This window comes from Paralichthys olivaceus, chromosome 22 (genome assembly GCF_024713975.1).
Source record: "Paralichthys olivaceus isolate ysfri-2021 chromosome 22, ASM2471397v2, whole genome shotgun sequence".
In the NCBI taxonomy this organism is placed as follows: domain Eukaryota; kingdom Metazoa; phylum Chordata; class Actinopteri; order Pleuronectiformes; family Paralichthyidae; genus Paralichthys; species Paralichthys olivaceus.
In genome coordinates, this window is record NC_091114.1 from 14,888,672 (window position 1) to 14,902,012 (window position 13,341).

The 13,341-nt window shown below is 43.8% G+C and overlaps 1 protein-coding gene across 1 annotated transcript in view; it reads right to left on the bottom strand.

Annotated features, from left to right (window-relative positions):
- Positions 1 to 514: 514 nt before the first annotated feature.
- Positions 515 to 13,341, bottom strand: part of cyp26b1 (cytochrome P450, family 26, subfamily b, polypeptide 1) — a 32,111-nt gene continuing 19,284 nt past the window's right edge. The window contains exons 3-7 of the mRNA XM_020095805.2: positions 7,047 to 7,165; positions 6,722 to 6,878; positions 6,453 to 6,608; positions 4,565 to 4,849; positions 515 to 4,233 (exon numbers count right to left, since the gene is read on the bottom strand). Coding sequence (XP_019951364.1) covers positions 3,841 to 4,233; positions 4,565 to 4,849; positions 6,453 to 6,608; positions 6,722 to 6,878; positions 7,047 to 7,165 — 1,110 coding nt within the window. The 3' untranslated portion in view covers positions 515 to 3,840. The remainder of the gene's footprint in view (positions 4,234 to 4,564; positions 4,850 to 6,452; positions 6,609 to 6,721; positions 6,879 to 7,046; positions 7,166 to 13,341) is intronic.

Consider the following 13,341-nt stretch of genomic DNA (forward strand, 5'->3'; position numbering starts at 1 on the left):
TCTTTCTTAAACAAACTTTTGTTTTCTCACGACTTTCTCCTCTGATGTGCAGTAGTCATAAAACTGCGGTTGAGCGCTCCGATGACAGAGATAAAAATCAACTCAACGGGACGCTGCATTATGAAAGTATACTGTTGAAGGGAGGGTGCGTCTTTGTGCCATTAACAGGTTATTTAAACGGACAGCAGGCATCTGGTCTCACTTGTTCCCCATCCACAAGTTTCTGACCGTCCTGATTTACACGTTAGTGCTTTCAGTACTCGGCTTGTTAGCAGACGATCTGTCATCCGTTTGATCTGCACTTATATTTTCATTTGTGCAGTTGTTTTAATAAAAAGTTGTGTTCATCCCTTTAATATTTATTCATGCTTTAGTGATTCTGGAAGCATCTTGGTTGTCTGGATCCGCCGCTTCCAGAACGTTGAGGAAATGTCGGCCTCCTCCTTCGCTTTACTAACTCTTCTCTCTTACTCGTGTTCTTTCTCGCTAGACGAAGAAGACTCGACCGTTCCGATATCTTTTCACTTTATAGTTTATTACAGGAGTACATTTAACAACCACAGTAACAAAAAAAGGAAAGGAAGAAAGTAGAACGAGACATTCATATTTAAACTAAATGAACTTTTGTTTTCCTGTAAAAAGAAATACACATTTTCTGTACAGAAGGACATAAGACAGGTTCAGGTGAGGGGGAGGGGTAGTGTAGTCGCATGGCACTTAAAAAATAGACATACCTCGCAAGTGCTTTCTGTTTTCCATAATTAATATCAAATAAAATGCAGCGATAATGAGTCTGAATAACCAAACAAATAATAATTATTACAGTAATCAAATCAACAATATTAACATTTTAAACACTGTTTACAATATAACTGAAATACATAACATTCTAAATACATCCAATATTTACCAAAGAACTTCTTATTTAGGCTAAAAACTCTAAATCTTTAATAGAATAAAAAATAGCATTTCAAATATCTTATAACAACAATATTAATCATACAATAACATTAATAGGTTAGATTAGTAGACGTAAATAGCTGATTTTCCCCGTGGCTTGCTAAAGAAAGGAATCTTGTACAAATTAATATACACTATAACCTATAAATGCTCTCTTTGTTTTCACAAAATGCAAATATTTTAATCAGCTACTACATACATATATATATATATGTGTGTGTGTATATATATATATGTATATAAAGGGAAAGAAATGCCAATTTCATTGATACAAACTATTGCAATCTAGAACTCTCAATTAGAAAATATACACAAGAAAAGCAGCAAAATAATCGATTTTCATATTTTTATCGTGAAGAGATCAGTGGTGTAGTAGAAAGAGTGAACAACGTCTGGCACAGGCAGAATCCATCTGGAACGCTATTGGACGACATCGTCCAATAGCAAAAGCCCTCTTAGCTTGGCCCTGCCCTCCCCTGAAACCCCATTGGTCCATCTCTCTCTCTCGTGTAGATTTTTTTTCGAACTCTGTCGGCGGATTCTAGAATGTTTGATGAGTTCCGCCAACAAGTCCCAGAGTTCAGGTGTAGTTTTCCATTCATGGGAAACAAGAAGGAAAAAAAAACGTCCTCTCTCCGTTAATGGTGCACGTGAAGCGCCGAGAGTCCTGATTGTGCAATCACCTCAAACAATAAATCTCTTTCAGCTAATAATAAAGTTGCTTAAACCACGGAACTCATTTTGTTTTGCATTCTTAGCGTTGATTGGAGGAGCAGCAAGACAGAACGTCACCTTCTCCACAGAACTGCCCCATGAGACGGGGAAAGTAACGACAGCACACAAGTAAACAAACACAGAATGACAAAGCAACACTCAAGCAGCATGTATGTGGGTCAACTCCCGTCCAACTCCACCTCATCCCTCTGTCTTCTCTCCTCCTCCAGCTCGGGAATTAGCGCAGATTCTCGAGAGTTCTTATCGTATATTCGCCACAGGATAAAGTACAACCTCAATGGATCTTAGAAGTGTACTTTATAAATCAAAGCACAGGTTCAGAGAGTTTACAAAGCAGGTCTGGACCCTATTACTGTTTGACCTGGATTCGGTTGCTTTTATCTTGTGTGATGCCAATTGGTGAAATTCCTGCCGGTTTATTCTGTTTGCACCAAAACTGTCTCCTTGAGGGGGAAGATGCAGAACTGTTGGAAAGATGCTGATACATCAAGTGGAAGAAATGGAAACCCCTGATATGTTTTTGCTTGTGTGAACAGGAAGCAAAGTTAAGGTTAAGTAGTTTGCGGTTTTTCAAAAAGTAATCGGTCCAGCTCAGAAACTACAACAGTGAGGAAGGGATAGTCTTTTTATGTGCAGTCATTCAGAGTTACAATATCACAAAGGTTTATTCATTATTCACCACTATGTCTACTCAGCACCTGAGTTCACACACCACCAAGGTTACTTGGATATGCTATATATATATATATATATATATAGATATATATATATATATGCCGACATTTTGAGTCAACACAGATGGGCAACCTTTGGGCTGAAGAGCAGAAAGGGAAGTGATTTAAGGTTCTCACTGGAGATAGCGAGAAAACCCAAGTTCAAGGTAGAATTTCCGAAGTGGAAATGTGGGTTTGCAGTTTCTTTGAGTTTCGTATGAGTGCAGTTTGTAATTCATCCATTTTTAGGGTTTGTAATTTGAAACCTGAAAATGTAAAGTATTAGATAACGTAAAAAGCCGAGATTTACATCTCAAAGACTTGTGCAAGCTGAAGACTCCCCTCTTCTCCTCTTTACTGCAAACTTAACCGCACTCCTCTTTTACTCAAGCAGTAAGATCCCATAAATAAAAGTTCTGCGGTTCTCACCCTTTATGTTTCCAATATTTCATTTGAGAAGCTTATTTCACTCTCGTGGAGGAATGGCAACTGTTGCGTCAAGTGAAAAAAGAGAAACACAAAAAATTGCCCCTTGCATTGAATGTTGTGTGTTCTGCCTCTAACCTTATTCAGCCACGTATATATCTTCTACCTCAGAACTGGATTTCTACCTCACATTTCTAAGCATAGCCCTTTCCCTCACTGCCTAAATTAGTGATGAATCCTAATTAGCACTACTCGTTGGACCCAATTTGAAAAGCTGTGCGTCTACAACCTGTCACCCAATGTGCTACGACCCTTTTGATGTCATCCGTAAGCTAGCGGACAGTTTGATTTTGACTTTGATAGAAAACGCCTACGTTTCTCTCTCGTCTTTTCCAAATCAGAAGTCCAGTTGAATCTTGGTGGCACCACGAAGAAGTCAGACCAAAATTGACCAATTTGGACTTGAACTTGAACTTTCAGTCTGCACATCCTTCTTTTACCCTGCAAGATACAACTGAAATGGTTCATTGACTTTGATTAAGCACAAGCAAAAATGCTAAAACATAATTTTCTTTCATCCTATACCCTGTTTCATCCATCTCGCCATCCTTCCGCAACCATCTTCTCCTACACCGCCGTACTTCTCTTTCTCCCTTTGTGCACTACCCACATTCTCTTTCAAATTATATTACATAGCTTTTTTTGTACATACACTTTGTTTGTATATTTATTTAAAAAAATACACAGAATAGAGCATAATTAAGAACTTTTTTTTGGCAGCTTCTTCCTTTTTCAGAGGAAAGTCCCAATCATCATCATCTTCAGTTGTAACAAGAGACAAAGACCTTGGCTTTTCTTTTAGTCTGAAAAAAGAACCTCCAACTTGGCAGAAAAAAGGTGGAGAAGAAAATATAACTCTGAAATTCCTTCTTTCCTTCCTTCAAACTTCTCCCTCAAGACTTCTTCGATCACTCACCCCCACCCCCACTCGTCAACTCTCCGCCCTTCAAACTGTTGCTCCCAGCAGCTCTTCTGACTTGGCCATGATTTCGTTCTGGTTGGAGTCCAAGCCATAGAACTTGACCTTCAGCCCGTCAACGGGGTGGACCACGGGTACCGTGACCACGCGGGGGAACTGCCGGGTGGCCAGTTCAAAGCGGCTGGTGCTGGCCAGCTCGATGGCGAGGATGCGGAGGAAGAGGGTGGCGAGCTGCTTGCCCAGACAGGACCGGATGCCGCCACCGAAGGGCAGGTAGTGGAAGCGCCCCTCTTTGTCTTCTCCCCGCTCCTGGCTGAAGCGGTCCGGGTCGAAGGCATCCACGTCTTTAAAGACCGCAGAAGTGTCATGGGTGTCCCGGATGCTGTACATCACGCTCCAGCCTTTGGGAATCTGGACTCCCTGGAGACAAACGACAGACAAGTGTGAACTTTCACTGCCGCACATTTACTTTTAAGGACTGCAAGGTCATACTCAAGACATCGGATTGTGATGTTTTCAACCAGAGGCTACTTCAGCGTCTTTTGAGAGTTATGAGAATTGCAATCTGTTCTGCTGCTGCGTTCTAGAACTAGTCTGTTAGTGTGTCATCCTCATCGAGCAGTCATATTGAAGAGGAAAGTGTAAAAAGGAGGAAAAGTCAAACAAAGCTGAAAACACAAACGTCATTAAGAATAAGAAACACAGAGGTAGAAGTGATATGAATGAATTGACCTCAGTCAGAGTCACTCACGTCAAGTTCGAAGGTTTGCATGGCGGTTCGATACGCCCCTGACACGGGCGTAAAGAGTCTCAGCACCTCCTTGATGACACAGTCCAGATACTTGAGACTCACGATGGTGTCCAGCCTCAGCTCTCCTTCGGGGCAGAGGCAGCCGTTGTGGAGGAGGCCCCTGGCCCTCAGCTCCTCCCTCAGGCGCTCCAGGACAGGAGGGTGGCGGAGGAGCTGCATGATGAGGGAGGTGCTGGCGCTGGCGGTGGTGGCAAAGGCAGCAAAGATCAGTTCAATGGTCGACTCCTGAGGGATAATGGAGAGGTGGGATGGTGCATCAGTGCATATTGTTTATTTTGTCTATTGGAAGTATTCGTTGTCTTGCAGGCCCTTGGAGGTCCTGAGCCCCAGGGAGGGACTAATGGTTTAACTTCTTGAACACAATGTTCTTGCATTTTTGTTTGACTCTTCTCCATTAGGGTTTTGGAAGAGTTTCACTTCTGCCGTTCGGTATTTGACCAGAGTGGAGTAAAGCCTCTTAAAAGCCTAATTCTAGCAAGAGCACAAGCGTACACTGAGTGCCTGTGTGCACAGAGGGCATATGAGTTGATTTGTGTTCACTTTGTGGGGAAGCCAACTGGATTCTCCCTCAGCTTCTGATGCCTGGAGAGGGAGAATCCAGATGGTAGTTTTGTCTACTGGAAAATGGGGATGGATAACAGCCAAAAACCCAACTACTGCCATTATTACTCTTTTAAAGTACATAGCAATAAAAAAAAAAAGATAATTTAATTGTATAAAAGCAATATAAAAAATAATTTCTTACTCACTGTGTTGAGAAATTTGTCAGTTGTCATATTTAAATTTATTCTTTTAGAAAAATTGCAGGCAAACAACGTGGGAACTCGCCCACGCCTCTCGTTCGTTTCACGACAACATTGCGAACAACATTGGGCCCAAAAAGCCAATAATTCATAAAAGTCTGTTATCTTTAGTTCCTGAAAAGTACTGTGTTTGGAAATGAGAAGCGTGTATCCAATAACAACATTGACTCCGTCTTGCCGGGGCTTATTATCAAGGCAGTGGAATAAATAACATGGGCTCGGCAGCACGACTCTCATTAGAAACCTCTCATTTGCCCTCATCTGTGTCAAAACACGTCTCTGCCTCAGCCCACATGTGTCTGTTGTATGTGTGCGTCAGAAAACTGCAGTAGAGTGCTTCAGCCTGGGCCTCAGCGACAGGGGCTCCCCAGTTCACTTAGTGTGTGTATTTATATACAGTATATATATGTGTGTGTGTGTGTGTGTGTGTGTGAGAGTGTGTGTGTACAGGAGGCCTCTTTCAGACCCCTAGCAGGGGGAGTGTTGACTTATTTTTGGCCCTGGACTTAACCCAGAAACCACAGTGAGCGAGCGAGACGCAGCAAGAGTTGAGTTTCCACAGAATTCCTCTGAATTACTTTAATAGGTAAATAGTGGGTGTGCCTCTGTGTGTGTGTGTGTGTGTGTGTGTGTGTGTGTGTGTGTGTGTGTGTGAGAAAGTGTGTGTTCGAGCCTTTTACTGTTAACATCTGCCGATGAGCATCAGCTTGGCTTCCCTGTTGTCACATTTACATAAAGATGTGTATCATAAGTCACTAGTTCACACGTTCTATGATCCCGAGATGATTTGTTGGAGAAATAATGATCACTGTTGTTTTTGTGTGTGTGAATGTGTGTGTGTGTGTGTATGTGGGTGTGTGTGTGTGTCCAGACAGGTTCTCTCAGGCAGCACTTCACTAGGTAAACAGTGTGCGTGTGTGTGTGTGTGTGCATATGTGCACTGGATGTGTTAACGCTCCCACGCATGATTCTCTGACTTCTTGTGCGTCTGGCTCGCCAGGTGTGTTGTTGCGTTGGCGTGTTACCTTCAGCTCCTGCATGGTGAGCTCGGTGCCGTTCTCTTTGGCGCTCTCCATCAGGACGTCCAGCGCGTCGCTGTAATCCTTCCCCTGGGAGCACAGCGGCTTCTCCCTGATGGCCTTCTCTATGCTTTTCTGCAGCGTGTCTCGTGCACGGATTCCCTGGGAACACACACGCAAGAGACGGTTAACTGACAGTGACCTGCATCCTCACGCTCATCCTGTTTGCTTGTGAGTATTTTAAATCGTTTTGAGACGATATCAAGCACACGTACCTTCCTGTAGCCGCTAAATGGCAGATCTATGGGCAGACTGAACAGGTTGTCCACGAAGTCTTGAAACGTCGAGAAGAGATGCCTCATCTCCTCCTCCGACACCCTGAAGCCCAGCAGCACCCTCACCGCCATGGTGAACGACAGTCTCTGGCTCTCCCTGTGGAAAGACGACCAATCAGTTGCATCCAGGAAACAAAGGAGAAACCTTCCTACGTGTTCTTCTGACATTATGTTCCTTCTCGTTCCCACCGTCACGACGAGGCATTTTTTCGTATTTTTTCGCATTTCTAACCCAGACGTTTCCACACCAGGTCCCCCAGCGTACCTGTAGACGTTGATGGGCTCGGGATTGGAGCTCCACACCCGCAGGCTCTCCTGGATGACCTGCTGGATTTTGGGGAGGTACGACTCCAAGGCCTCGTGGCTGAACACTTTGGCAAACACCTGGAGAGGCAGAAGAGTGGGAGGATGAGGATGAGGCACGAAGCACCACGTCACATGTGACTGCACCTGTGTGCTCTTGACACAAACAGGCACAGGTAAAGATCTAACGCGATTTTTTTTTTTATTAAATGCTCATAAATTTCCCCTGCAGACAAAGCAGAGGATCAGGTGCTCGTATTGATATAACACCTCCGCTAGAGCGTGACTCAGGGTGTGTGAGCAGATGGCAGCGGTTTTACATTCGTTATCTCCGCCACAGAGGTCGTTCAGTGTCATGTGTCCAGTTCTAGTCCCAAGCGTAAGTTTGGTCCGGCACAACACAAAGCCGTTTCCGTCCTATTGTGCTCTTATATTTCTTACAGCCCCGGTGCTCTTTCTTCTTCCTGTCACCTCTACCTCCCTTTAGAGCTAAACCGAGACAAGGTGTGTCCGTTCTCATTCATTTTCTGTGATGCTCAGTCTTTATTCTTCCCCGGATTCTCACCGTCCTCCCTCCTTCCCCCCCGTCCAACCCTCCTCGCAGAGACTTATACATTGTGGAGGTTTTCCCCTGTAGTCAGCAGAACCGGAATGACAGGCAGAAAAGAACGAGAGAGAGAGAGAGAGAGAGTGAGATGGAGGGGGGGGGGTTGAGTCTTTCCTGGCTGCTCGTAGTATTTCTTAGTATGAATCAGTCACCGGTCGTCGGTGTTGTTTGGACAAATAACATTCCATCTGATTTAACCCCCTCCTTAAGAGATGATTCAGACGTGGTGAGCGCAGGAGGAGAGAAGAGAGCAGGCTCGGCTAGAATGAGCCTTTTTTCAATATTTGAATATGAATCAGTCACTAACACTTAGCTTTATTTGGATAAATAACATTTGTGTGCGTTTAACCTCCAGAGCCCCCCCCCCCCCCCCCAGAACAGACATATTTTTTTTGAAAAGTAAGAGAGGACAGAGAATGAATGAAGGGTACGGCTGCTTCTTTGGCTAAAAAACCTTCTGAAATGGCAACTCCTCAGGGATGTTTTTTTTAAATATGCATGTTGAAATAGTTTTCTCAGACCATACAAGTCTGTCTTTCAGTTTATGGAATTCACCAAAAACGCAAGTTATAGGTTTTACTCCATCTCAGACGTGGCCCCCGTTAATCCCGATGGCACCGCAGCACATTGTTAAGCAAGTTGAGCGACTGGTACACATGGTTTGAATTTTCTGCTCAATGAAGTGAGACTGGAACATTTGAACAAGCAAATTTTTATATTAGCAAGAAATACTGTCTAATGATAAGTCAGCCGGTCAATCGTGGGTTCAGTTCACTTCAAGAGCTGCTTTGAAATGCCAGTTAAGACGTCGGTGGAGCGTTTGCATGTCGTTTTGGTTTCTTTTTGAGTTTTAGCCGAGCTTCAACATTTTATCCCTCTGCAGATGGTCTGATAAAATATGTGTTTCTTATAGCAACACGTTAGCAAAGATTATTTTAACCTTATAACAGCAGCTTGAAACTGATTGTGATGGTTGAGTGAGTGTGAACACGGAGAAAGTTTCCTCCTTCACTCCCTGAGCGTCTGTTCTCTGTAACTGAGTGGGATCGATCTCCTGTGAGAAGAAGTGACGGAGAGTCACAGCTTCAACCGTCACAATCAGTGAAGCTGAACTGTGATCAGGTCAAAAACACTGAGACGTTATTAACCACCAGAGTTTATCTCCAATATTCAGCAGCAAACTTTAAAACACGAAGAGTTTGGTGGATTTGTTACAGCCGCAGTTCTTCTGCTTCAGGAAGCCGAGGATCATGGGTAATATCCTGCATTTTGTTTATTGACAAGCTAACGGATTAGTCCCCACGTGAGGCTGCAGAGGGCGCTGTTACTCAGTAAACTTTGTTTTACAAAACCACTGTCGGACAAATCTTTAACTTTCAAACTAGAGCTCGTGCACAGAAAACAACTTTATTGTGCGTTCAGAATTATATTTTCCACGTGTTAACACGTTGGAAGAACAAGCTCATGAAGACGGACGTGTTCGTGCTTCTCTTCACCGGGACACGATGGAAGCTCCGAGGGAAGAAAGCAGCTTCTAGTGGGATTTGAGCCCAGGCCAGCGAAGGGTACATGTGGTTATTGAGGTTGATGTTTCAGCCACCAAACCATCAGCTGGGCACTCACGCTCTTTATTTTGTCGTCTACCTCATTTTCCTCTCATGTTCTTTCTCCTCTCTTGCCCTCTTCTCTCTCTCTCTCTCTCTCTCTCTCTCATTCCGCCAAACCCCCACTTCCCTCCCTCCGTCGCCCTGAGAATGAATGAACAATAGTCCACTGAGCCGCTGCCGTGTGCACGAGAGCACGTTAGTAACGTGTATGCACCTCGTGGGCATGTGTGTGTGTGTGTGTGTGTAATATGTACGTGGTGGTGTGTCTGTGTGTTAGGGAGTGGTTAGTCTAGATCACAGAGCGCTCTAAGACGTTAGCAGCGCTACATTTCCTCTGCTGCTGCGCCCCGGGGGCCGCTGGTCCCAGATCAGATTACATGACCTGCTCTCCAACCCTGACCACAGAGGATTAGACACAGAATCTGACCTCAGAACAGCCTGAGAGAAAAAAAAAAACACACAGGGGCTGCTGTTTTTGTTTGTGTGGAGGGAGTCGGTGGATGAGACAATCAACGGGATTGAAACATCATCATCGTTAAAATGACATTTAATGTAACGAGGCTGCATATTTAGTGGAGATTGGCCCCAAATTAAAATATGGAGTTGTTTACATCAGGTCATAATCTTCGGTTTGAACTCATTTGATTCATCACTTTATTAATCAGTGAGTCGCTGAGTCGTTAACTCGGTTCCTCCTGCAGCCGCGTGATTTTCATTAATGTCGTCACTTGTTTGTTTTGTGTGATTCTCCTTCAGAAATAATCAGTCGCCGGAGGATTCATCGTAATTAGCTTCAATCAGACATTCGTGTTAATGGTTTCCACTTCAGCTCATTTGTTGATCTAATCGCCAGGAGATTTAAAACCAGTCGAATCATTTTTTTATGGAATCGTCAGGACGATGTCCAAGAAAAAAAAAAAAAAAAAAAAAAAAGACTGAAAAGGTGATTGGGCAAAAATATTCGTTAAGCCAAAAGAGGGTTGTGTAACGCTGTGAATTTAGCCATTTAACCCGTCTGCACTGGATTATGTATAATTGGTCAATTTGGGTGAGTTTGCTATTCCTACACACTCACACACACACACACACACACACACAGAGAGAGAGACACAATCACTAGTCCTTCAGTAGCTCAACCCTGCTACTCTGTGTGTGAGTGTGTGTTTGTGTGTGTGTGTGTGTGTGTGTGTGTGTGTGCAGGCAGAAAGGAGGCCAAGTCTCAGAAAGGTAACTGCAGGTCAGACAAATACTCGTACACAGTATCTCTCTACATGTTCTGGCTGCCAATCAAAGAGTTTTTTATGCAGTGTCACTCTGGGACCTGGGAAGTGTGCATGTGTGTGTGCGTGTGTGTGCGTGCGTGCGTGTGTGCGTGTGTGTGTGTGTGTGTGTGTGTGTGTGTGTGATTGTTTGGTGCAACAGTCATTTTTGCTGCACCACAAAAACGTGACTGTCTTCTGTGGCCTGGAGCGCAAAGACACAGGTTTAAAGACTCACTCACACACACACACACACACACACACACACACTGTCGTGCACAGACTGCTAGACTCTTACACACACACACACTGATATAGTCACACACACACACACAGACACGGCCGTCCTAATAACGTCCATATGTCTTAAATTATGTGAAAGTGCTGCGAGCTGCTGGTTCCACAGACATGTAAAGACTCCTTTATTCTTCTCTCTGCCCTCCTTTCCCTCCTTCTCTCTCTCTTTACTCCCACCTCTTCCCGTCTCTCCCTGCCCCTTCATCTTTCCTTTTTTCTCTTTTATAAAAAAATAAAAAAAAACTTTTTATTCCTGTTCTCTCAGTCAAACCAGCGTCTTCGGTCGTCACGTTGAATCAGAATCGTTTGAGCCTCAGATTTATATTAAATAATAGATATACACTCACATTATTTCCACTTATGATTTATCTTGAAACGTATTGAAGTTAATAAGCTAGCTGGATTTTCTCCGTGACTATTAATGTCTGAGTCTTTTACATCCACATGTGTTTTCTGAGCTTCGTCGTTTTTAGTTCGTTGCATCAGTTTCCAGAGGTCGAAGTTAACAAACAGCTGTTTGCAGATTTGCATAATTGGCACTTAACTTTTAACTTTATCCATTAGAATTCTGATTTTACTCTCCAGTGTATCGAAGCTAATCTGCAGAATACAGATTTGTGCACATGCCGAACATGAGACATGGACTTAATTCTGCACGAGAAGCCTTTTATACAAATATGACTGGACCTAATGCTGACTAACGTCTAATTTTGGAGTCAGAGCGCCACAGTTTAACTCCAAAAATCTGACTTAAATGGAATTTTGACTATGATTTGAACTCTTTGAATCACTTTCCAGAGTTGAAAGTTAATAAACAGCTGTATCAAAGTACGGTTTTGCAGTACTGACACTTGGCACGATGTACTTTCACTGCTGTGGTGTAATCGACCCTGTAGTGCACTTGATTCTGCACAAACTGCTTCTATACACTTAACTGTATCTCTTCTGATGTTAACACCAGAGCTCCACAAATATCTGCACAGCTGGATTAAAGTACAGTTTTCTGGTATCGGCACTTTGCACAATGTACATTTTATGCCTTCTTACATACCTGCAATATTTAAACAACCTCGCAGTTCACTCAACTCTCCATAAACTTCCTTGTAAATGTAAATAACCGCATTTAATACTTGAGAATTTCTTAAATTAAGATCAGAGCATACACAATCTCATTTTCTTGGCATGCATCTAATACTTTCGGAGATTTCTGGATCTGGATTTCCTGCTGGTAACACAAGACCACTGCTCAGCTGGAGCGGTTTTATAGAAACGTGTGGTTTCTTCAGATATTCAGAGTTGTATAGAAACTTTACTGCAACACTTGATTGGTTTAATGGTTAATTTTAGCTTTGATAAAACTAAGAGGCAGGAAAAAAAGGGCTGAGGGATCACAGTTAGAATTGGCAGTGCCCTCTACTGGTGATGAGCAGAAGCACAGGAGGCAGACACAGCATCACACACACACACACACAAAGAGAAGTACTGAAGCATCTTATGTAAAAACACATAGTTTCAGTGAGAAGAAAACAAACAGATTAAAGAGTGAGACAGAAATAAGACAAAGGTCAAAGATGCCAGGGTTAGAAAATCTCTTTATCCATTCTCCATTTCTATCTTTCTCTCTGTTTTCTCTGTCTCTGTTTCTCCTTCTCCCCTAAATTTAGAGATGGAGGGCAGTTTCCCGGAGAAAGAAAAACAAGGGGGAAGGAAAATGTGGAGCTGGCGGAGGGCAAACGGGGAAGCAGAGAGGGCGAAATGAGGGGGAGGGAGGAATGAATAGAAGAGACAGATTGAGAGGTTTGTCAGACGGGTGAAAATAAAGACCTGGCTGCCACTGTCAACACAGAGTCTGGATTCTCCCGCTGTTATTTCAGCTCAGAGGGACGTTTTTCCACCGCAGGTCAGGTGGAGCGTCGCTTTGTCCATTTATAGTGTCGCACAAGATAAAGACAGATTCTTTCACCACCGCTGAGGGGAAATAAAGGTGATTTAAATCAGGCGATAACTGTGTCGGTATCGTTTGTGTTTTTTTAACGATCCTCTAACGAAGCAGACAAAATGGAGCAGTACCACAGGAAGTCGTGGGGGGGGGGGGGGGCAGTGTAGCCACTAGTTCAAGAGAGACAACGACTGGACAAAAAGAAATTCCGACAATTGCGGAACTCGTCCCCTCTTCCCTGAAGCCCGCAGAGCCGCAGGTCTTCAATCTGACTCCTGTTAAAGTCACATCACCACCGACACCTGTCGGAATGTTGGCGTCGCACTCTCACCGAGTCTTAATAACGCGATGGCGGTGATGAATAGACGTCTCGTTTTGCAGCAGCGTGTGTTTGATGTTGTTTTCAGTCAGCGGTGATGTGTAAAACCTGGCTGGCCCCGTTTGGCCCCTGCTCGGCCCCGTAGTGGAAAACCAGGCGGCCGCGGCTCTTCGAGGGAGTTAGTTTCCTAGCTTAACACGAGGTTATATGGAAACTGGCTGGCTCTGCT